The sequence below is a fragment of the Artemia sp. Qi Xiang Cuo genome, chromosome 2 (assembly GCF_049724085.1).
Source record: "Artemia sp. Qi Xiang Cuo chromosome 2, ASM4972408v1, whole genome shotgun sequence".
Taxonomy (NCBI): Eukaryota; Metazoa; Arthropoda; class Branchiopoda; order Anostraca; family Artemiidae; genus Artemia; species Artemia sp. Qi Xiang Cuo.
Genome location: NC_142795.1, coordinates 39884401 through 39909660, shown reverse-complemented (window position 1 = coordinate 39909660; position 25260 = coordinate 39884401). Strand labels below are relative to the sequence as shown.

The following is a 25260-nucleotide window of genomic DNA, read 5'->3' as shown; positions in this document are numbered from 1 at the left end:
ACATAAATAAAATTGATAGTCTATGTACTGACCACTTTGCTATAGTTTGCTCCCTAAATGAACCTGCTGAAACTATATCTCATACCTCCAAATATATCAACACTAAAGCAAATTGGTCTATGTTCCAAAATAAGCTAAATGATGAAACTACAAGTTTCACCCAAATTTCATGCATTTCTAACACAACAGTTGACACACATGCTGAAGCCTTGACATCTTTACTAATAAATACAGCTAATCATGCTATCCCCAGGACAACACCTAGGAAAACATTCCCTGAACAAATTTCTAAAGCATGGTGGACAAATGAGTGCCTAAATAAATGGAGAATAAAAAAGGCTGATAGGACAGAGTTCATAAAAAAAACCATCAACTACTACATATTTAAAAAAATTACAAGCAGAATCTAACCTAAAAAGGACTATAAGAGATGTTAAATATAAATACTGGAATAATTTTGCAAATAATCTCTCCAGAGAAACACATGAGTCAATTATACATAAAGCTATAAGCCACATCTGTGGGGAAAAGACTTCCCCCAATCCACTGCTGTGTGAACTTATACATAATAATACCCGCTATGACAATGATAATGAAAAAGCTAACCTTTTTGCAACTGTTTTTGTTTATAAGCTAACATCAAATAATCAAAGTACACTGTCCCCAGTTCCTATGAACCCAAGTTACCTACCACGCCCAGGATCCGAGTACATAACTAATCCATTCTTAATTCAGGAATTGAATAATGCAATACATCATATTAGGACCAAAACTAGCGGCAGCTATGACAATATACACCCTACATGGATAAAGAATCTCACACCTTCATACAAACAAGAACTGCTAAATTGTTATAATCACGATTGGGCATCTTCTATGTTCCCCAATATATGGAAATGTTCGTCCCTCCTACCAATCCTAAGGAAAAATAAACCAAAAAATAACCATGTGTTTTATAGTCCCACAATGATTACTCCTATGATAGGAAAAATAATGCGGAAAATTATCTATCACAGACTCCTCTGGTTTGTTGCAAAAAATAATATGCCCCCTCATAGTCAAACTATATTCAGGACACACCAATCCTAAACAGATGCTTTCATTTTGCTAACTAATACAGTCAATGAATCTTTCTCAAAAATAATGTCCTAGTTGCAGCTTTCCTAGATTTTAAAGGGGCATATAACAATGTGAACCACCAAATCCTCTTAAATAAACTTGCAAACCTTGGAGAACCCCCTAAGCAAGTATCTTTAATTAAATCCTTCATAGAAGTGCTAAGTTTCATTGTTTGTGTTTCTTCAGCCTCTTAACCCCAAAAGACAATATCCAAAAGCATACCTCAGGGAGCAGTCCTCAGTTGCCTCCTATTTGCCCTATATCTCTGGGACATGAGTCTACACCACACAAATCTACAATATGCTGATGATCTGGTGCTATGGTCATCTGGCAACACCTTTCAGATAGCACAGTCAAATCTGCAAAAGTCACTTTTCCAGTTTGAAAAATTCTCTCAACATTCAGATTTACCCATTGCACCCACTAAGTAAAAAATAATCCAATTTCACCGGAAGCGAAACCATGCTAATGCAAAACTAACTCTAAATAAAACAACTATTCCAGAAGATAATCGTATAAATTGCCTAGGTCTCATGCTTGACCAAAAACTTAATTTCCACCTCCACATTTCAAACGCAATAAAAAAATGCTATAGAAAAACAAATATACTAAAAAGACTTCTTTCCGTACCCTGGAGATGTAAGGAGAAAACCTTACTCCAGTTTTATAAATCAGATATAAGACCCCAGATTGACAATGGGCTCATCGTCTATGGTGCATGTGCAAAGAACCTGATGAAAAAAATTAAACAGCACAAAATGATATAATACGTCTCATATTTGGTCTTAGGAAACCCACAAGCACCAAGTTTCTGCTCATTTAGAGTGGATTAACAACAATAAGGGAGAGACGTAGATTTCTTTTGATAAAATATCTTACGAAAATTGAATCAAATAGCTCACACACACTACATAATTGGTTAAGAAATCCAGCTATGTATAGATGCATTGCAGATGAGTATGCCAATATTCAGAAGAAGTTCCCCATACCAGCAAAGTCTATTGCACCTACTTTCCCCCAATCCCCCCCATGGAATTGGTCAAGTCCCATAATAAATACTGATTTCTCAAAGTGGAATAAAGATTTAACCCCCATTGCTTTTGTCCAGAAAAATTTTTCAGAACTCAATACTATTACCTATAAAAATCACTTCCAAATATTTGTTGATGGGTCAAAAATGAATGAGAAGGTTGCAAGTGGTGTTTTCCTTCCTCGCCTGAACATTGCAATGGGCAACAGTTTATTTAATAATTTATCTATAATGTCTGCTGAGTTAAATGCCATAATCATGGCATTAGAACACCTTAAGGAAAATCAACCTTTTATTGCAAATTCAAATAATATTATCATGTATTCCGACTCTATATCAAGCCTTGAGTTGCTGGTCTCAGCTCCTCAATATAAGTTGGAGATTGACACTTAACATTGTCTCAGTATTATTGATAATCTTGCTTCAAGTGGCATAAAAACTTATTTTCAGTACAGTCCTAGCCACTCTGGCATAAGTGGTAATCATCAGGTTGATGAAATAGCAAAAAATGCTATAAATATTGACCAGCCAAGTGGGAGACCAATCCCAATTAGAGATATTTACCAATGGAGGCTATCAGATATTAATTTTAATAAGATTAATCCTATCTTTTCCCCCTTCCCAATAAGAATCTTTCTAAAATTTATCATAGAATTCGTTCTGGAATAAATGGACTAAATTTCCTTGCATTCTCATATAAGTCTTCTAATTCAAGTAGTTCAATTCCCCTGTCCCCTCTTTGCAGGCATTGTAATATGAATTATGAAACAATTGACCATTGCCTATTTGAATGTAATATGCTGACATCTGCACAACATACCTTGCTTTGTAAACTGTTAAAATGCTTCAACCACTACAAAATCTCATTCTCAGTCAAGAGCGTAGCCAACTATACATGCACACAGAGCGCATAAATTGATATGTATCATTTTATATTTTAACTCCTTGAGTCAAAAGATATACTGAAAGATATCTGACAATATCCAATAAATAAGAGACGACCAAGCCAGTAGCTCTGTAGCCCACAGAGTGAAGCAAAAAGAAAAGTGCTAAATAGTATTAACTGAATAGCCCGCCTGTCTGTGAATTAGAAGAAGAAGAACGCTTTGTGATCTCTGTCCTACAAGTAACCTTTGCCAAATTTTGAACCACTGATGTTTTTACCTTAGTTCTGCTAGCAGAAACATAAGGAGTCATGTGCTGTTATTTAATTTGGGAAGAATGTTGATAGGCACACCAAATGGTATGTTCATCTTTTAGCTGGTACATTAATATAAAAACCCAAGTTTCAGAAATAAGTACAGAATAAAATGCAAACCAACAAAACCTACTAATGTTTAGATATAGGGTTATGTCCTAGTTTCAATGAGGGGAGGGGGATGCAATAAAACTATAAAAAAAAGCGAAATTCAATAAATCTTCTCTAAAAGGAATTGATTAAGTTTAGAAGGTGTTATATCTAATTCAGAAGAGGAATCTTGACCAAAGATTACTCATTGTAGTGCTAAACCAACAGCAAATGCAGCCTACTTGTTTTTAATTTATCTAGAAGCAGATACTACAGTACCTTATCAACACCATCTTTTCTATTAGGAAATGCAATCTGATGTATTTAAAATAAGGTAGTAGAGTAGTGGATACAGGCTAAACATGGGCTAGCATTAAATATAGGGTAGAAATCAGAAAGGAAGAACGAAATACACAATTAGATATCTAGTCTATACAAAAGATAGCCAATATTTCAAGGTTACCCTTAGAGTAGGCTAATGTAAAACTTAAAGGAAAATAAAAACATGGTTTTTGCTTTAAACAAAAAAGGGCTGATTTGAATAATATATGACGTCCCAAAGGTCATGAACTAGGGTTTTTGAATTTACAACAACAACACTGAAAATTCACCATTTAATTTTGTGTTGTTCAAAGTAGACATCAGAGTACTCTGGATTATGGACAACAGAAGATAGGGCAACATTCCAAAAATCTCCTTGGAACTAGAACAAAATGAAATAAACTACCAAAAACTAATGAAATCAAAACAGAAAACACCTAAGACCTGATTGAAACTAGAACAGATTGATATAAAATATAAAACATTAGTCAACAATTTCTAAATTAGATTTAAAATTGTTAGACATTATAAATAATCTAAAGCTTTTTATTGGATAATAATCATAGTGACTATGTTTTATAACAAAAGGAAACAGTTCATTCATTTGGTTTGATCTTTATAAAACAGTCAAAATTTTATATGCAGACTGTATATTTACTGTAAAAACTAGCTGTTATTTAGAAGCGTTTTAGCAGCTATATGAAAGTTATGCATAAAGCCACAATTCTATTTGGCATTTTATGGACAAGATACCAGCTTAATATAAAAACTATATTTTGACTGCCAATTTTGTGATGTGATTGTAATTTTTCATGGGAGCCATGCAAGATCTTTTCCATCATACTTATGTTTTGTTTAAGTGAAATATGATTTTAAACAAATGAACTGTAAATAAAAGTTTAACAATATATCTGATCAAATGTAAATGCTTGTAGCTTAGTGCATCCCATAAAATTCCACAAAGATGGTGCCACTTTGTAATTGCATGTCTTGTAATATTCAGTTAAAGCAAGTAATTAATGATTTTCAAATGATGGCTGACTTAGGTCAAAAGTTTGATTGTGTTTATGTTGATTTTTGTGAGGCATTTGACAAGGTATCAATACCTCTACAGTTAAAAAAATTGCCAAAAGTATGGGATTGGTTTGAGAACTCTGGCTTGGATTACAGATTACCTAACACATAGGTCACATAATAGTAGGGTTGGTGAAGCCTTATCGAACCAGTGTAGTGTTTTGAGTGGAATCCCTCAGGGTAGCTGCTAAGGAACAGTACTGTTTTGTATATTCATCAATGATTTGCCACAGGTAATTCAACATGGTAAAATCAAAATGTATGCAGATGATGTAAAGCTTTACAAGGATGTATCTTCCCCAGATGACGTGGCTCTTCTAAGGATGATTTAAATGCATTGGTTAATTGATGTAATTTAAACTCAATGACTATTAATCAGGGAAAATGTCATGTGGTGAATTGTCTAGTAAATGCAGTAGCATACCAGTATTCTATGGGTGAAGTAAAAATTCTATGGGTGTAAAATATTCAATTAATTCCATTAGGGACCTTGGTATTGTTTTTGATAATCAATTGACGTTTGATATACAAGTATTAGCTACAAGGGACGTTCAATAAGTTTGTAGAACAGAACACTTAGAAATGACAAAATAAGTTCTAACACTGTATGCATGCTTATCTAGGTAAATGATATTCACAGCCTGAAAACTGTTCATTTTGCTTTGTCCTTTCAGGTATAAGAAGACTCCAAAGTCATTGAATCACTGTAGAAATGGATTCGTCACTGATCGAGTACAGAGCAGTGATCAAATTCCTTGTCAAAGAAGGTTCTTTGGCTAGAGAAATCACAGATTGGTTGGGCAAGGTGTACCAGCAAGATGCTCCCAAGTATTCCACGGTTGCCAAATGGGCTGTAGAGTTCAAGTGGGGCCATCAATCCCTGAAAGACAACCCAAGGTCCGGTCGACCTTTGGAAGTGATGACCCCGGAGGTCATCTGGTGCGTGGAAGACCTTGTCATGGCTGATCGTCGTTTAAAGGTCAAAGAAGTTGCAACCAAAATTGGCATTTCTGAAGGGAGTATTTTCAACATTCTTCACAACCATCTTCATCTCTCCAAAGTGTCTGCCAGATGGGTGCCTCAAAATCTTCAAGTGCAAGACTGACAGCAGTGGATGCAGCTCAGTTCACAACTTCTCTAGCTCTACAGGAGAGACCCAGAAGACTTCTATTTGCAACTTGTGACTGGAGACAAGACCTGGGTACACCACTGGGACCCTGAGAGCAAGATCACCTTGAAGTCCGACCTTCATGGAAAGCGTTTTGGTGACAATGAGGAGCTGATATCTGCAATGGATAAGTGGTTCAATTCCCAGTCACAAGACTTCTTCCAAGCTGGAATTGCAGCACTTGAGCATCGGTGGTCTAAGTGCATTGAAGTTAGGGGAGACTATATTGAAAAGTAGTGATGGTTTTGTTTTTATGAAATAAAGTTTTGTAGGCAGTTCTACAAACTTTTTGAATGCCCCTTGTATATCATGTAAAACCAATTACAGTTTGCTTTGTATCGAAAGAAGGTTTAACCTGCAAAGCTTTACTAGGCTGTACAAGACAATGGCACAACCAATAGTTGAATACTGCACATGTTTGGTATCCAACAAGAATCTGATTCACAGCTTATTGAAAAAGTACAAAAATGGGCAAAATAATTGTTTCCTTATTTGAAATGCTTGCCTGATGAGCATAGACTAAGATGTTTGAGCCTATCATCTTTGCAAATCAGGAGAGATAGGTTAGACTTAGTTAATGCGTTTCTAATTATTAAAGGTGTTGATAATTTGCCTTTTAATGATTTCTATCAGTTTAGCCATTATTCACCCACACAACAGAACTCATTAAAACTGTATCAGAAAAGGGTTTTAAGAAAGGTTGGACAGGGTTCTTTTGTAAATCAGTCCATAAGATCATGGAATATGTTCCTGATCATGTTGTTTCAAGAAATAATGTCACAGCTTTTAAAACAGATTTGGTTGGAACCTCTTTTTATGAAGGGCAGCATATCAAACCATAATATTTATGGCATTTGTATATTTTGTTTTACTAGGTGCCCCTAAAAAGAGTTTAATGAATGTCTCTTGGTGCATTCTGGTGTATTTGATCATATTCCAGTAGATCATGGAATATGTTACCTGATCATGTTGTTTCAAAGTTGGAACCTCTTTTTATTAAGGGCAGTATATCAAACCATAAAATTATGGGGTTTGTTTGCTTTGTTTTACTCAATGCCCCTAATAAGAGTTTAATGAATGTATCTTGGTGCATTTTGGTGTATTTAGGCTACTTATTTTTTTGTAATGTGTTCAGCCTAAGGAGTTTATTAGTTAATTGTGGTACCAAGCAATAGAACTGAGAAACTGAACCACAAAAGGTTCAGTTCTTGTAAATTGTATTTTGTGTATTGTTGCTTATTGTTTTGTTTACTGTTAATTTGTAATGAGACAAGCCTATGGCTTACTCCATTTTTGTTATAAATAAAATAAACATTTCTATTCAGTGAAATTTCATACTTTGGTTATGGTACTAGCTATGTTCTTCATGAAAGAAACTGTCTTTAATTTAGTGAATAATAAAATTAAAAATAGCCCTGGATTCACACAGGTGAAGCAAAGTGCAATTAGGAATGGTATACAATAAGTACTTCAGAATTTCTCCTTCTGTATCAGCAAACGTGGGCATTTCAGTCAAGACTATCCAGACCTTTCTCTTTTTACTCAATCTGTGAGTTGAAATGAGCTACTCCAACGGTTGCTCCTTATTTATTTTGATTCTGCTTAGATATCTTGTATTAAATCTTTTGATTCTAGGAGTTTAAATATCAGAGGATATACCATTGAGTTCTGTGCAGTGTGCAGGTATGGCCTGCTAGACAGGCAGTCACCAACCTGTGGTCCATGGACTGCTGGTGGTCTATAAAAATGTTGAGGTGGTCCACAAGGAAAAAGGATCATTATTATATAATACCCCTTTTTTATATTTCATGAACATAAAAAAAGAAAAAATTAAGGAAGCTCATCAAAGGTTAAAAATTTAAAAGTTATGTTTATTATTATACAGCTATATTGCAACTGAAAAAGCTAAAAAAAAATTGGCATGGGGGTTTTGCTGATACATTTAACAATTTCTGCTGCTGTACATTATTGAATCAACATACATCCATGTCAGGCTGCATTTAACAATTTCTACTGCTGTACATTCTTGAATCAGCATACATCTATGACAGGATGCATTTCTCTTTGGCTGGTTATTTCTGTGAACAAGTTTCATTCTGTTTCAATTTCCAATCCAATCTTTAGTATTAGTGTAGGTGGGAACTACACATTCCAGAATTTCCTGCAGCCCGGCATAAGCTCCTTGAAAGTAAACTAATTCTTATATGAGCAAGTTTTCTCAAAGTTGAAACATGTGAAAGTACACAACTATCAATTTGGCAATTATTTAATTAATGGACTTTAATGAAACTACTGAGCTTTATATACACAAGGGATTTTAATTTATTTATTTTTTACTTTTTTGCCTAACTTAGTATTTTAAAACATATTTGCAGCCCTGCTGATTGCCAAGCAATGTTGAATATAGAACTTCAGTAAAAAAAGGTTGATAGCTAAAAACCTCTTTGACAATTTAGGTACAAATTACTTAAATTCAATTCAACTTGATAAATATACAAACGTCAGTAACAAAGCACTTCTCCTTTGTTTTATAAGGATTGAGTTTCAGGGAGAATTACAAGAAGAACTTCTTTGCAGGCTGAGCTTGCTGGACAGAACAACTAGCTTGGATATTTTGAAAGCACTTTATAGTTATTTCCTAAGCATAAAATTGAGTGGAAAAATGGACTAGCATTTGTACAGGCAGTGCTGCAAACATGATTTGACATTGCTCAGGAGTTGTTGCAAGGAAAAAAATATTTGTCAACCATATATTCTTTCTACCCATTTTTTTATTCTTTGTGTGCAGCTTGTGGTAAAAAAAAAAGAAAAAAAAAAAATGACCCCAGATAAACAAAGCATTATCCAGTGTTATAAAAATTGTGAATGAAATTATACATTAATATATGAATTCTTGGATGTTTGAAATGCTCTGCAAAGAAATGGGTTCCCAGTATACTCACCTTCTTCTTCATGCTGAGGCAAGATGGCTATCAAGGGGCAAAATACTGAGCCAACTGTTTGCCTTGCATGAAGAAACTGGATTATTTTTTAGCAGCAAAATAATCAGATATTTCAAGGATACTTGTCCAAAGGTGAGTGGGTAGCCAAGCTGGCATACCTGGCAGATATTTTTTTCTGTTAAATGAACTAAACATATCTTTACAAGGACAAGTTACAGATGTGTTTACAGCACAATGTGTTTTTTTTTCTTTTTCTCCATACCCGGGCACTTCATAACAAAGGAGTTGTCATAGAAAGTTCGAAAAGGGCTCATTTGATTGGAAATTGGAGTGGCTGCCCTTTTTAATAGTCGAAAGTGATTGGAGAGCAACTAGCCCCCCCATGCCCATCAGTCCCCCCAACACATCCAATCAAAATTTTGAGATAGCCATTTTGTTCAACGTAGTGGATTTCCAGATAGAAAATATGTTTTTGAGGAGGACACTCCCCCACAACCCTTGGGGCAAGGGTTTTAAGTTATGCCCTGGGGGCATATAAGGTATTTATAGAAGGTGTTGTTGTAGAAACTTTAAAAAACGCTCATTAGATTTGGAATTTCAAAGGGCTAGGGCCCTTTTTAATAGTCAAAAGTGATTGGAGGGCAACTAGCCCCCCCCCCCACGCTCATCATTCCCCCTAACACATCCAATCAAAATTTTGAGATAGCCATTTTGCTCAGCATAGTTGATTTCCAGATGGAAAATATCTTTTTGAGGAGGACACTCCCCCACAACCCTCAGGGCAAGGGCAAGCCATTTTATTCAATGCAGTTGCAAGTTTTGGAAATTAAGTCTTTAAGGATGACAACCCATCCCCCCCACAACCCTCAGGGGAAGGGTTTTAAGTTATGCCCTGAGAGCATGTAAGGTTTTTATTGAAATTGATGTTGTAAAAACATCCAAAAGGGCTCATTCAATTGAAAGGGCTATTGCCCTTTTAATAGTCGAAAGTGATTGAAGGGCAACTAACCCCCCTCTCACGCCCACCATTTCCCCAAGCACATCCAATCAACATTTTGTTCAACGTATTTGAAAGTTCTGGAAATTAGGTCTTTTAGGATTATAACCCCTTCAGAGCTTTCACTGCAAGGGTTGTAAGTTATGCCCTGGGGTAGGGTGGTCCTTATGTATATATCAAAAAAATATTTTTTGTTTTTCCTGCCTCCCACCATCCTAAACTATTCTTCTATGATAGAAAAAAAAGTGTCATTTATTTTTAGGATAACTTCATGTTTGGGGTATGCTCAAGGCACCCGAATTTTGATTATACTCAAATGTTATAGAAATCGGGCGTATATAAAGAAAATCATTGGTTCAGGACATATATTTATTAGTTAATTGTGTATTTATTGTGAATTCTAACACAAAACAGGTGTTATGTGTTATATAAAGACATAACTGAAGGGATTCAGGGGAATATATTAATAATCAATTAGGTGTCTGTGCATTTTCTTGCAAATCGAGCAGATATATTTGTGTAAAACTACAGAAGTCTATGTCACTATTTAAAATTAACTTCAACATTTACTTACTGAATCAATCAATGATTTATTATTAAATTTGATTAAATATTCTTGCAGCAGACATCTTTAGTATTTTAGTTTTTATTTTCTAAGATAAAGATTGATTATAAATACATAGGATACCAAGCTGATAAGGCAATATCAGGTGAATTACTGAATATATCAATTTACATTTAATGTTTGTTGTTATAACTGAAATTTTGTCATTTGTCAGATATAATAAATTCATATTTGAAATTGACTTGTTATTAATTTGCTATTAGAACAATACTATTTTTGATTCAATGTTGTCTGCTATGTAATTTTCTAACAGATTGGACAATTGTTAAAGTACACATAAAAAGTTTTGTTTTACAGTTCGTCATGGCAATTTCTACATCTTCACGCAGTAAACAGGAAGTGTACCTGCTTGGTTCACCTTTGGAAGATCCGTATGGTTCAAAACTGCCATCGATTGGTGATGTTCTCAGGCTCCATGCCACAAAGCTGAAAGTAGCCAAGACAAAACATGAGGCAGCAGTATCAGTAATTAAGGACGTTCAAATGTTCTGGGAGAAAGCCAGAATACCCATGCGCTGGAGTGATCATGCAGTTGCCCAACTTGAAGTTTTAGTGCAGAGATGGGAAGGGTTGAAGAAAAACAAAGCAAGAAGGACAGCAACTCAGATAGCCAATGAGGAAGAATTCAAGGAAGCTTTCAATGATCTCTTTGATGTAGCTCACCAGGAAGCGCTACAGAGGAAGACAAGCAATTCTTGTTGGCTCAGCGGGAAAAAGGAAGGCGAGGGGTTATGGCAGGGGTTGACATGTCACTTACAAAAAAGGAGAAAGTACAGGAAAATAAACAAAAAAGCCAGTTTCACTTGAAGACGAAACAGCAACTTGACATAGCAAATCTGGATCAAACTGTGTTGTTGGAGTATTCTGATTCGTCTCCTAGTAATGATGATGCAGACATGGAAGTATTACAAAGAATTGGCAGTGAAGCCACTGAACAACCATGTACACCAAAACGAAAACGTGAAAGAAATAACATTTTAACTCCTGCACTCCTATCATCCCTACACCACACAAAGACATGCGACAGGCAAGCAGTTCTGATCATTCCTCAAGTAATTCAAGCAACAGGTCAAAACATTCCGGATTTTAGTATAGACAGATCATCTACAAGACGTTACCGTCAAAAGTATGGTGTCATACTTTCATCTCAGTTGAAGTCTGATTTCAATCCCCAGAAGCCAATGGTTCTTCACTGGGATGGAAAGCTTATGGAAGACCTCACTTGAGATGAAAAAGTTGACCGACTGCCGATAATTGTTTTTGGATCTGGAAGAGAACAACTGCTTTGTATCCAAAAGCTGGCTTCAGGTACTGGTAAAGCCATGGCAGGTGCAATGATGGACACAGTGTCTGACTGGGGCATTGTAGACAGCATCAAGGCTCTCAGCTTTGACATAACATCAAGCAACACAGGCCAAATGAATGGTGCTTATACTCTGTTTGAACAGCATCTTGGTAGAAGTGTTCTGCATCTTGCATGGAGATAACCACATCCATGAATTAATGCTGGAACAGGCATTCAGCATCACAAAAGGACCTTCAAGTAACACAGACATGCAGATATTCAAATGGTTCAAAGTCTTTTGGCCAAACATTGTATATGCTGATTACAAGCCTGGTGTTGAGGTTCCAGTCATTGCTGCAGCTCTGGTTGATGTCCTCGATGATATGAAGAGCTTTCTGACTGATCAGCTGGGTATTTGTCACCAACGTGAAGACTACTGTGAGCTCCTCAAGCTTTCCCTGCTGTTCATTGGTGGCCTTCTGGCTCGTCGTGTAATGCTCAGGAAATCAGAAGACCTTCATTGGGATTGTTTCATGGCACAACTGATTTATGCATTGAAAATAAACATGTTGAGAGATTCTGGCTTCAAGCTGACAGACTGTGAAATCACTGGTCTGGGCAACTTCTGTGCTTTTGGTGTAGGAAGTTATGTTAAATTGTGGTTCCTTTATCCTTTGCCAACAGCAGCACCAGCATATGATTTAATGCTTCTGAAGAGTCTCCTCACTTGTGGATTGCCAGCAGCAACTGGTGCACTGAAGAAACTGTGTGGGCAGCTGTGGTATCTTAGCGAAGAACTGATAGGATTGGCATTTTTTGACAGGGGTGTTGATGCAACTGAAAAAAGAGCAATGGTTGAAGCACTCTGCCATGAAGGAACGGAGGGCCCACCAAAGCGCATCACTGTGGACAAAACTACAGTCACCAACAAGAATCTACAGGACTTTGTTACACACAATACAAGGAACTTCTTCCATATTCTTTCCATTCCAGATAGTTTCTTGTCTACAGATCCTGAGACCTGGGTGGATAATGAATCCTATGTGAAGGCTGAAGCCATCGTCAGAGAACTAAGAGTAGTGAATGACACAGCCGAACATGGAGTTGCCCTTATGCAGGACTACAATTTGCTGCTAACAAAAAATGAAGACCAGATGCAATTTGCTCTGCAAGTTGTTAAAGAGCATTGCAAACGTTTTCCTGATTCTAACAAGTCAACAATCCTTCAAGGGCTAGCCACAACCTCTGACAGCCCAGGCCCAGCATGACTTTGTAGTGTGTAATTTTTTATCAATTACCGAAAGATATGTTTGATATTTGCTATGCCAGTGACATATTTTAACCAGTCATTATGATTGTTTTAACAAACTAATGATTGGATGAGTTTAGTATTGATTATATCTAATATGTCCTCATTAAATTTTGTTTGCTGAATGAATTTTCTAAGTGCATCTGAAATTACGTTAAACTTTGTTCAAGCAGAAGTATAGCGATCGTATGCTAAACTTCACTTGAATTGAGCATACCCTAAACATTGACCAATTTGGAAATTTTTTTGCCCATGTTGTTAACTTTTGATGCAGACAAAAATGGCAGGGTGGGAGGTTTATAATTCTGAAGTGAAAATATAAGTACCACCCTAACCTGGGGGCATATAATGTTGCCCCCAGTTGGGGGAATAGAAAGTTGTTGTAGAAATTTCAAAAGGGGCTCATTTGACTGGAAATTGAAATTGCCCTTTTTTAATAGTTGAAAGTGAGTGGAGAGTAATTAACCCCTCCCCCTCTTACGCCCTCCATTTTTCCAAACACATTCAATCAAGTATTAGAGATAGCCATTTTGTTCAACATAGTTGAAAGTTCTGGAAATTATGTATTTAAGGATGACAAACCCCCCAGAATCTCCAGGGCAAAGGTTGTAAGTTATGCCCTGGGGGCATATAAGGTTTTTAATGATAGAGACTCATAAAAACTTCAAAAGGGGCTCATTCAATTGAAAACTAAGAGGGCTAGTGCCCTTTTTAATAGTTGAAAGTGATTGGACAGTAACTAACCCCTCTCTCATGCCCACCATTCCCCCAAACACATCCAATCAAAATTTCCAGATAGCCATTTTGTTCAATGTAGTAGAAAGTTCTGGAAATTAGGTCTGTGAGGATGACAACCCCCCCCCCTCCCCCCAGCCCTCAGGGCAAGGGTTGTAAGTTATCCCCTGGGGGCATATAAAGGTTTTTATTGAAAGCGTTGTTGTAGAAACTTCAAAAGGGCTCATTTGAATGGAATTTGAAAGCGCTAGTGCCTTTTTTAATAGTTGAAAGTGATTGGAGAAGACTAACACCCCTTTCACGCCGACCATTTTCCCAGACACATCCAATATAAATTTTAAGATAGCCATTTTGTTTAACGTAGTTCAAAGTTCTGGAAATTAGGTCTTAGAGGATGACAACCACTCTCACAGCCCTTAGGGTAAGGGTTGTAATTTATGCCCTTGGGGAATATAAGGTGTTTATAGAAAGTGTTGTCGTAGAAACTCAAAAAGGGCTCAGTTGATTGGAAATCAAAAGTCCTAGTGCCCTTTTTAATAGTCGAAAGTGATTGGAAGCCTTGACATTTTTATAATAAAGATCAATTTGGGTATAATGTATTATTTTGTTGTTGTTGTTGTTTAGACCAGGGCACTTTGTATCAAAGGAGTTGTTGTAGGTACTTCACAAAGGGCTCATTCGATTGAAAATAGAAAGGGCTATTGCCCTTTTTAATAGTCAAAAGTGATTGAAGGAAAACTAATCCCCCTCCCATGCCCACCCTCCCATTTGACTTTATGTTTAAAAACTAAATGTTGCCATAAAATTAAATCAAAATACACTGTGTTAATGCTAATTCCCAATAAGGCATCTCAGCAGTATCCCAGGAATGACTGAGGGTTTTATGTTCAAACTTTTGGGGCTGCTTCTGCTCTTAATATTTAACCAAATCAAAATAATGTAAGTGTATCCAAGCTATCAAAGAAGGTATACAGATTTTTTTGCAAATAGTATCAAGTTTTCAATTTCAGGTCAACTAGACGAGGTATGAAACTAAATTAAACACTTCTATTTGTGTCCAGATTTTTAAGAGGGTGTATGTTGTTAAAAATTGCTAAAAAAATTTCTCCAGCCTACAAATAGCAGGCCAAACTATAAATCTTTTAAAAAAATGAAAAGATTTAAAGTGTTATTTTCTTTTTCTCTGAAAAGACTATGTCAATATAAAATGAACAGTAATTAATTAAAAAAAACTTTTTCCACAAAATAAGTTTTACAAGGAAAAGTAAAGAACTTTATTAAACAAAAAATGTGCAAAAATAAAATAATCTTCCAAGCATGAAACTACCACAAATCAGCATCAATAAATAAATGAAACTCAAAACAAACAGAAATTACAATAAATAACCAAGTCAAACTCAAAACAAGCAGAAATTAACATAAGTTGGGCTCAAAACCTCTATGCCTTCCCAAGGCCAGAAAACATAACATTAACATACATAATTTGCGCTTTACTGAAAAAAATACAAATGAATGTGCATTGTCAGTTTAATATACATATACTGATATTTAGTAATCAAATTGTTAATATTATTTGATTTATTAAAGTTATAAAAGTAAAAACATTTATATTTTTTTCAGTAAAGTGCAAATTATGTTCTGGCCTTGGGAAAGCATGGGGGTTTTGAGCCCTACTTATGTTAATTTCTGCTTGTTTTGAGTTTGACTCAGTTATTTATTGTAATTTCTGTTTTTTTTTAGTTTCATTTATTTATCAATGCTGATTTGTGGTAGTTTCACACTTGGTAGATTATTTGATTTTATTTTTGCTCATTTTTTGTTTAATGGAGTTCTTTACTTTTCTTTGAAAAACTTATTTTGTGTAAAGTTTTTTTTAATTAATTACAAGGAAAGATTGATGCTTTTTGAAAGAAAATATCACTATGGCAATTGTGGTTGGCAGATGAGATGTACTTTTGTATATAAATGTTGAAGAATATATGGGAGAAGGATTTCAACCATCAAGGGGTATCAATGATTATTCAACAGCACTTGCTGTCACTGACAGAATATTTTGAATTATATTACCCAAGAGAAGAAGATCCCAGACGTGGAAATATGTCGACAATGGATCCATTTGTATCTAAAATCAAGGAAGATGAATTAAGCATAAAGGAAAAAGAAAGCCCCATTGATCTTTCCTCTGATGACACTCAAATTAAAATTCAAATCCTCTTTATCAAAAGCTAATTTTTTGGTCTCCCTCAAAAATGAATACTCATTAATGAGTGAGAAGTCAATAAAAATTTATATATATATATATATATATATATATATATATATATATATATATATATATATATATATATATACATGCAATTGTGTGTATTTCCTATTAAGTATATTAAAACTTCCCTGATTATCATGTATGGATGTATTTACACCAACTTTTTTTTCTAAATCGTTATTAATGGTCTACCATATAAAAAATGATACATTTAGTGGTCCATGAACATCTAACAGTTGGTGACCACTGTGCTAGACTCTTGGCTGATAGTGAGATTTTGTGGTGTTTGAAGCACTTATAAGTTTACATTGCAGGGTATACTATGCAGACGTCAGCATATTACATTCAAATAGGCAACGGTCAATTGTTTCATTTTGTCTGTAAAGAGGGGATGAGGGAATTTAGCCACTTGAATTAGGAAACTGATACAAAACACCTTAGAATTTAGCCCATTTGAGCCAAACCAAATTCTATGACAAATTTCATGGTAAATTTGCAGTGGGCCATATAATTTAGCTAGGATGAAAGTGAAAACATCATTCAATGTTTTTTATTTGCTTTCATAATTCAGATAAAATACCTTTGGGGCCCCTTGAAGGGCTCAAGATGCAATGTGCAACAGAAGCAAATATTGTATTATGAAAGAGCATAAAATAGGCATTGGTAAAATTCTACTTTAGCTACTTTTGGCTATCTGGGAAAGGGGTTAGGTTAGTAAAATGATACTTTTAGGGATGGGTCTACAGGCTAAAGTATGTCCCAGGAAGATATTTTAAAGTACCTACCTCCATTCCTTCTCTCTCTAGAAGGTCCTGAAAATTGCGTACATGACAGGTCTATACCTATTGAAATTTTTCACAAATCATATTATTGACTTACAAATAAAGTAAACATACCACTCCATGCCTTTTTTTATGCTCTTTCCAAATATAATAATCATTTTTGTCAGAAATGAATTTTATCCCCACCCCTTTATATACAAATTCAGGGTATATATTTGCACATTAGGGGGGTGGGTCAATATCTACCAAATCATATTATTGAGTTAGGAATATGACTTTCAGCCCCCCCCCCTTATATAGGGTATACCTAACCTAACCTAACCCTGAATTGGCATATATTGGGGGGGGGGGGCTGAAATTAATTTCCAATAGAAATGCTTAATATATTCATAATCAGCATAAAAAAAACCATCGAATGGTGTATTCACTTTAGTCCTAACTCAATAATATGATTTGGTAGATATTGACCGGGGGTGAGGGTAAATTTTATTTCTGATGTAAATGGGAGGTAAGTTTAAACTTTACTCCACCCCCCTAATGGGCAAATATATACCCTGAATTGGTATATAGGCCTATAGGTGTGGGGGTAAAATTCCTTTCAGACAAAAATGATTATTATATTTGGAAAGAGCATAAAAAAAGGCATCAAGTTGTATGTTTACTTTATTTGTAAGTCAATAATATGATTTTCAAAAAAATTACCAAAATTTTGACAAAACAACATTTTACCTTAATTTTCAGTTAGCCTATTAGTTTCTTTTTCTCTGGCTTTAGTTCTGAAAATCCAATTCATATCATTTGAGTAGAATTTTAAGACATATTAATGTTTTTTTTCAAAATTTAGGAACAGTATTTGCATATCTTTAAAACTTTATAGGCCTAAATTGGGATTGAGCAAAGTTGTGAAGCTGAAAACAATTTTGTTGTAGGCTACTTCATTTAAGCAGAAGATCTTTTTTGCAATGTTTCACTTTTATAACACTAATATTTTTAAAAGTCATCAAAAGTCAGGACACTCTAGAGAGAGAAGGAGTGGAGGTAGGTACTTCAAAAGGTCAATATATACGAAACCATATTATTGATTTAGGACTAAAGTGAATACACCATTCAAGGCCTTTTTTATGCTGATTACGAATATAATAAGCTTTTATATCGAAAATTAATTTCAGCCCCCCCCCCCTATATAGGCTATACCAAACCTAACCCGGAATTGGCATATATATATAGGGGGGGGGGGCTGTAATTTATTTCCGTTAGAAATGGTTATTATATTAATAATAAGCATAAAAAAAGGCATCGAATGGTGTATTCACTTTAGTCCTAACTCAATAATATGATTTTGTATATATTGACCCTTCAAAATACCTTCCCATGACATACTTCAGCCTGTAGACCCATCCCTGAAAGTTTTGTTTCCCTAACCTAACCCCTATCCCAGGTAGCCAAAAGTAGCTAAAGTAGAATTTTACCTAGGCATCAAATGATCTTTTCCCTCTCATCCTAGCTAAATTATAGTACCATTTAGAAATTTAACAAGGGGTCTACCTCTTCAAGTCTATATTTGGGCTGAAAACCAGATACAGTGCTCAAAATTTTATTCACCTGTGTCGACAAAGCGATAAGTTTCAATTACAGAGCTTAACCATTAGTTGCAATCTAGTAGATATACTGAAACATACTTAAAACTTACGAAATTAAGGAAGTTACCAAAATTTTGAATTATTGATGAAAAGGAAGAAAGTTAAAGACGAAAGTGATTTTTATTAATAGCTGCGTTTTAGCTAACTCTGACAGCCACCTGTGGCTTTTCAAGCTGGTCGTCGTCTTAAAAATGAACCGCTTAATCGTTCTGATTGAGGTAGGAAATACTTGGAAAAATACTGTTGAGGTTTGGTTTTGATTAAAATAAACTACACTAAATAAAATTAATCATTTATTTTCAATATATTATTATTTTATTGAACCATAGGTAGCTTAATATTAGTTTCATGTTTTAGAGCATAATGATTTATCATTGTTTCTAAAGATTAATTAAAAAAAACTTTCCGAATAATAAGTTTTTCAAAGAAAAGTAAAGGCCATTGTAAACTTAAGCTCAGCAGATACAAATACCTTTTAAAATTCAAACTCAAAACGACCAGAAGTTACTATTAAAGTATAAATGAAACCCAAAACGAACATAAATTAAATAAACAATCATAGCAAAAACATACAACAAGTAATAATATAAATGAATAAATAGATCTTAAAGTGAGTAATGCTTAGATTGAATATGAATATCAAGCTTAAAACCAAAAAAATATTTTCCTATTGAATCATAAATGAAACTCAGCAGATACAAATACCTTTTAAAATTCAAACTCAAAACAACCATAAGTTACTATTAAAGAATAAATGAAACCCAAAACGAACAGAAATTAAATAAACAATCATAGCAAAAACATACAACAAGTAATAATATAAATGAATAAATAGATCTTAAAGTGAGTAATGCTTAGATTGAATATGAATATCAAGCTTAAAACTAAAAAAATATTTTCCTATTGAATCATAAATGAAACTTAAAACGAACAGAAATTAAATGAACAATCAATGCCAACAAACATACTATAGATATTAATGTAAATTAATAAATAAATCTTAAAACGATTGAAATTTAAATTGAATATGCAATTCAAGCTTGAAACGAACAAAAATCACCACAAACAAGAGTTTGGGTATGACCTCCTTCTCTCACTGTAAAAGTCTTAAACCTACTGCGTCATTGGCGCTTTACTGAAAACCAATTTTATGACAAATATTTTCTGTTGTACTTAATATTGAAAATAAACATTAAAATTATAGTAACTTTTTGTACTGATGAGCTTTCAGCAATTAATACCATTAGACATCAAATATTCAGTTTAATTTATTAGCTCTTTTTAAAATTGCTAAAAATTAATCTAGTCTCCCTACAAACAAGTGTTTGGATACTGCCTCCTTTCGTAGCTGTAAATAAAAACCTAAAGCCTACTGCGGCATGGGCTGAACTGAAAACGATATTACAAATATTTTCTTTTTGAGTTCTTGCAGTATTGAAAATAAAAATACAATTACAGTTAAATAAATTTTTAAACTGATGGATCTTTCAACAATTAATATAATTATACATCAAATATTCAATTTGATGCTGTTTATACTTTCAAAGACTGTTCAAGACGCATATAGGTTTCAGTAAAGCGCCAACGACGCAGTAGGTTTTTTACACTGAGAGAAGGAGGTCATACCCAAACTCTTGTTTGTGGTGATTTTTGTTCGTTTCAAGCTTGATTTGCATATTCAATTTAAGTTTCACTCGTTTTAAGATTTATTTATTCATTTACATTAATATCTATTGTATGTTTGTTTGCATTGGTTGTTTATTTAATTTCTGTTCGTTTTAAGTTTCATTTATGCTTCAATAGGAAAATGCTTTTTTTTCGTTTTAAGCTTGATATTCATATTCAATATAAGCATTACTCGCTTTAAGATCTATTTATTCATTTATATTATTACTTGTTGTATGTTTTTGCTATGATTGTTTATTTAATTTCTGTTCGTTTTGGGTTTCATTTATTCTTTAATAGTAATTTCTGATCGTTTTGAATTTGAATTATAAAGGTATTTGTATCAGCTGAGCTGAAGTTTAAAATGGCCTTTAGTTTTCTTTGAAAAACTTGTTATTCGGAAAGTTTTTTTTATTAATTTTTGTTCGTTTTTTATTGCAAAAAATTTCAAGTTTTTAAAAATTCCTTATTTCAAAATCAAACTTAAAAAAAAAGTCAAATATTCATCAACGTTACAAAACTGATATCAAAGTAACTATATCAAAGTGAAAAAATGGGTTTGTGTCAACCTCGGAGTTTTTATTATCTGATGTTTGAACTGTTTTTTACAAAATTGCTGTCTCAAAATTTTTATTGGATGGGTCTGGGGAAAAAGGGTGTGGGGGGACTAGATTAAGCTTCGGTCTCTTTTGAATCTTTAAAAGTGAACTAGAACTTTCTATTTTCAATCAAATGAGCTCTCTCTGAAGTTTATAAGAGAATCACTTATATAAGAACCATATATGTCCCCAGAGTATAACTTACAACGCCTATCCCTGGGCCCTGGGGGGTTGTGTCGACCCTGGAGTTTAAATGTCTGAGTGTTAAATTATTTTCAACAAACTAGTCACCTCAGATTTATATCGGATGGTCTTATCTATCCGATAAACACAAAGGAGCTAAGGGCGGGAGAGGCTAGTTTTCCTTTAATCTTCTTTTTCTTTGAGAAAATGAACTAGAACTTTTAACTTCCATTTTAATGAACCTTCTCTGAAGTTTATACGGGCATACCTTCCATAAGAACCACATATGCCCCCAGCGTAATACTTACAACGCCTACCCCGTCCCTGGGGGGGTGTCGACAGAGGATTTTTTTCTTATCTGATCTTTGAACTATTTTTAACGAAATGGCCGTGCGTAAAGGAGTTTTTTTTATGTGATCTTTGAACTGTTTTAAACAAAATGGCTAACTCAAATTTTTTATCAGATGTATTTGGGGAAAAGGGGAAAGGGAGGGGGAAGTTGCCCTCTGATCACTTTTGACTCTTAAAAAGGGCACTAGAACTCTCGATTTCCAATGGAATGAGTCCCCTTTGAAGTTTATACGACGACCCCTTCTATATGAAGTGCCTCTGGGAAAAAAAATAAATGTTGTGTGGGGGAGGCTAGCTGCCCTCCAATCTTTTTTGACTCTTAAAAAGTGAATTACAATTATCAATTTCCAATCAAATGAGCCCTCTAGGAATTTTATACGAGCATCCCTTCCATAATAACCATATATGCTCCCAGGGCATAACTTACAACTCCTACCCCTGGGTCCTGGGGGGTTGTGTCGACACCGGAGTTTTTGTTATCAGAACTTTGAACTACTTTAAAAAAAAATGTCTATCTCAAAATTTTTATCTAATGAAATTAGGGCGTGGAGGAAGGGGGGGGGGGCTGGTTGCCCTCAAATCTCTTTTGACTCTGAAAAAGTGAACAAGAACTTTCAATTTCAAATCAAATGAGCCCTCTCCGAAGTTTGTACGGGCATCCCTTCCATAAGAACTATATATGCCCCTAGAGTATTACTCATAACGCCTAGCTCCGAGTCCTGACGGATTGTGTCAACACAGGAATTTTTCTTATCTCACCTTTGAGATCTTTCTAACGATATAGCTATTATAAAGATTTCATCGGATTGGCTTGGGGAAAAAAGGCTGTGTGGGGGGCTAGTTGCCCTCGGATATCTCTTGACTCTTAAAAAGTGAACTAGAACTTTCAATATCCAATCAAATGAGCCCTCTCTGAAGTTTATACGATCGTCCCTTTCATAAGAACCATATACGCCCCCAGGACAACACCTATCCCCTGGGCTCTGGGGGACGTTTTTGTTATCTAATTTTTGAACAATTTCCAAAACACTGGCTATCTCAAATTTTGTAGCGGACGGGTTTGGGGAAAAAAGAGCGTGGGGGGGGGCTAGTTTAACTCTCTTGATTCTTAAAAAGTGAACTAAAACTTGCAAGTTCCAATCCAATGAGCCCTCTATGAAGATTATACGAGCATCCCTTCCATAAGAACCATACATGCCCTTAGGGCATAACTTAGAACGCCGTCCCCTGTGCCCTGGGGGTTGTATTGACACCGGAGTTTTTCTTATCCGACCTTTGAACAATTTTTTTTAACAAGATTTCTATCTCAAAATTTTCCTCAGATGGGTTTTGAAAAAGAAGGCGGGGGGGGGGGGGGCTAGCTTCTCTCGGATCTCTTTTGACTATTAAAAAGTGAGCTCGAATTTTCAATATCCAATCAAATGAGCCCTCTCTGAAGTTTATACGAGCATCCCTTTCATACGAACAATATATGCCACAGGGCATAACTTAAAACACCTGCCCCCGGGCCCTGGGGGGTTGTGACGACACCTGAGTTTTTGTTAGCTGACTTTGGACAAATTTTTAAGTTAAAGGCTATCACAAAATTTTTATTGGATGCATTTGGGGAAAAGGGAGCGTGGGGGGGGGGATAGTTGACCTCCAATGTCTTTTGACTCTAAAACACTTAACTAGAACTTTTAATTTCCAATCAAATGAGCCATCTCTGAATTTTTACGAGCATCCCTTCAATAAGAACCATATATGGCCCCAGGGCGTAACTTACAACCCTTGCCCCTGGGCCCGGGGGGGTTGTGCCCGGAATTTTCGTTATATGATCTTTGAACTATTTTTAACAAAATGGCTATCTTAAAATTTTTATTGGATGCATTTGGGGGGGGGGGGGCTGGTTACCCCCCAATATCTTTTGACGCTTAAAAAGTGAACTAGAACTTCCAATTTCCAATCAATGAGCCCTTTCTGAAGTTTATACGAGCATTCATTCTATAAGAACCATATATGCACCCAGGGCATAACTTATAATTCCTGGCCCTGAAGACAGTGGGGGGAATGTCCTGCTCAAACATATAATTTCCAGAAATTTCAACTACGTTGAACAAAATGGCTACTTCAAAATTTTGATTGGATGTGTTTGAGGAAATAGTGGGCGTGGAAGGGGTGTCATTTGCCTTAGAATCGCTTTCGACTATTAAGAAGGGAACTAGCCATTTAAATTTCCAATCGAATGAGCCCTTTGTAAAGTTTCTACGACAACATTGTCTTTATAAAACCTTATAGGCCCCCCAAGGTATAACTTACAAGCCTTGGCCTGAGGACTGTGGGAGAGTTGTCATCCTCAAGGACCTAATTTCCAGAACTTAAAACTACGTTTTATAAAATGGCCATCTCAAAATTTTTATTGGATGTGTTTGGGCAAAAGGTGGGCGAGAGCGGGGGGTTAGTTGCCCTCAAATCACTTTCGACTATTAAAAAGGGCACTAGCCCTTTGAACTTCCAATCAAATGAGTCTTTTTTGAAGTTTCTATGACATTACCTTCTATAAAAACCTTATAAGCTCCCAGGGTATAACTTAAAACCCTTGCCTCGAGGGTTGTGAGGGAGTGTCCTCATCAAAAACATATTTTCTATCAGGAAATCAACTATGCTGAACAAAATGGCTAACTCAAAATTTTGATTGGATGTGTTTGGATGAATGATGGGCGTGGCGGGGGGGGGGAGGCTAGTTGCTCTCCAATCACTTTCGACTATTAAAAGAGCACTAGCCCTTTAAATTTCCAATCGTATGAGCCTTTTTTGAAGTTTCTACGACAACACCGTCTATAAAAATCTTATATGCCCCCAGGGCATAACTTAAAACCCTTGCCCTGAGGGTTGTGGGGGAGTGTACTCCTCAAAAACTTATTTGCTATCTAGAAATCAACTGCGCTGAACAAAATGGCTAGCTAAAAATTTTGATTGGATGTGCCTGGGGGAATGATGAGTGGGTGGGGGGGGGGTAGCTGCCCTCCAATCACTTTCGACTATTAAGAAGGGCAGATTTCCAATCGAATGAGCCTTTTTTGAAGTTTCTACGACAACTCCTTCTATAAAAATCTTATAAAACCCCAGGGCATAACTTAAAACCCTTGCCTTGAGGGTTGTTGGGGAGTATCCTCCTCAAAAATGTATTTGCTATCAGGAAATCAACTACGCTGAACAAAATGGCTATCTCAAAATTTTGATTGGATATGCTTGGGGAAATGATGGGCGTTGGGGGGGGGGGCTACTTGCTATCCAATCACTTTTTACAATTAAAAAGGGTACTATCCCTTCGAATTTCCAATCGAATGGGTCTTTTTTGAAGTTTCTACGAAAACGCCTTCTATAAAAACCTTATATGCCCCCAGGCATATCTTAAAACACTTGCCTTGAGGGTTTTGGGGGAGTATACTCCTCAAATACATATTTTCTATCAGGAAATCTACTACGCTAAGCAAAATGGTTATCTCAAAATTTTTATTGGATGTGTTTGGGGGAATGAAGGGCGTGGGAGGGGCTAGTTGCCCTTCAATCACTTTCGACTATTAAAAAGGGCACTAGAACTCTCGATTTCCAATCGAATGAGCCCCCTTTGAAGTTTATGCGACTACCCCTTGCATATGAAGTGCCTCTGGGGAAAAAAAAAAAACATTGGAGCCGTATGGCCTTTACTATAGGCAACGCTATAGCGTTGTCTCTGATTACCGTAAATTTGAAAATACACGTATTTGAAAATTTGAAGACAGTTAGGTTTTTTTTTTCTTTGCTCCTTCTGTCTGGCCATTTCACATAGAACTAACGGCAATGAAACATTGAGAGGATGCTCGTTTGACATAAAATAAAACTTTCTGGAACCCTTTCTG

The 25260-nt window shown here is 35.4% G+C and overlaps 1 protein-coding gene and 1 pseudogene across 7 annotated transcripts in view; both read right to left on the bottom strand.

Moving 5' to 3' along the window:
• Nucleotides 1–8139, bottom strand: part of LOC148955222 (uncharacterized) — a 79091-nt gene extending 70952 nt beyond the window's left edge. Inside the window, exon 1 of the mRNA XM_089106641.1 lies at nucleotides 7983–8139. Within this exon, the coding sequence (XP_088962767.1) occupies nucleotides 7983–8095 (113 nt within the window). The 5' untranslated portion in view covers nucleotides 8096–8139. The remainder of the gene's footprint in view (nucleotides 1–7982) is intronic.
• Nucleotides 1–18671, bottom strand: part of LOC148955221 (1-phosphatidylinositol 4,5-bisphosphate phosphodiesterase classes I and II pseudogene) — a 40757-nt pseudogene extending 22086 nt beyond the window's left edge. For 3 of the 6 annotated variants that reach the window (XR_016142919.1, XR_016142918.1, XR_016142913.1), the window contains exon 1: nucleotides 18544–18593. The product of XR_016142919.1 is annotated as a 1-phosphatidylinositol 4,5-bisphosphate phosphodiesterase classes I and II pseudogene, transcript variant X6 (transcript). Of the gene's footprint in view, nucleotides 1–18486; nucleotides 18594–18631 lie in introns of those variants that run through there. The other 3 variants (XR_016142916.1, XR_016142914.1, XR_016142915.1) reach the window with 3 other exon arrangements.
• Between the last annotated feature and the right edge of the window lie 6589 nt (nucleotides 18672–25260).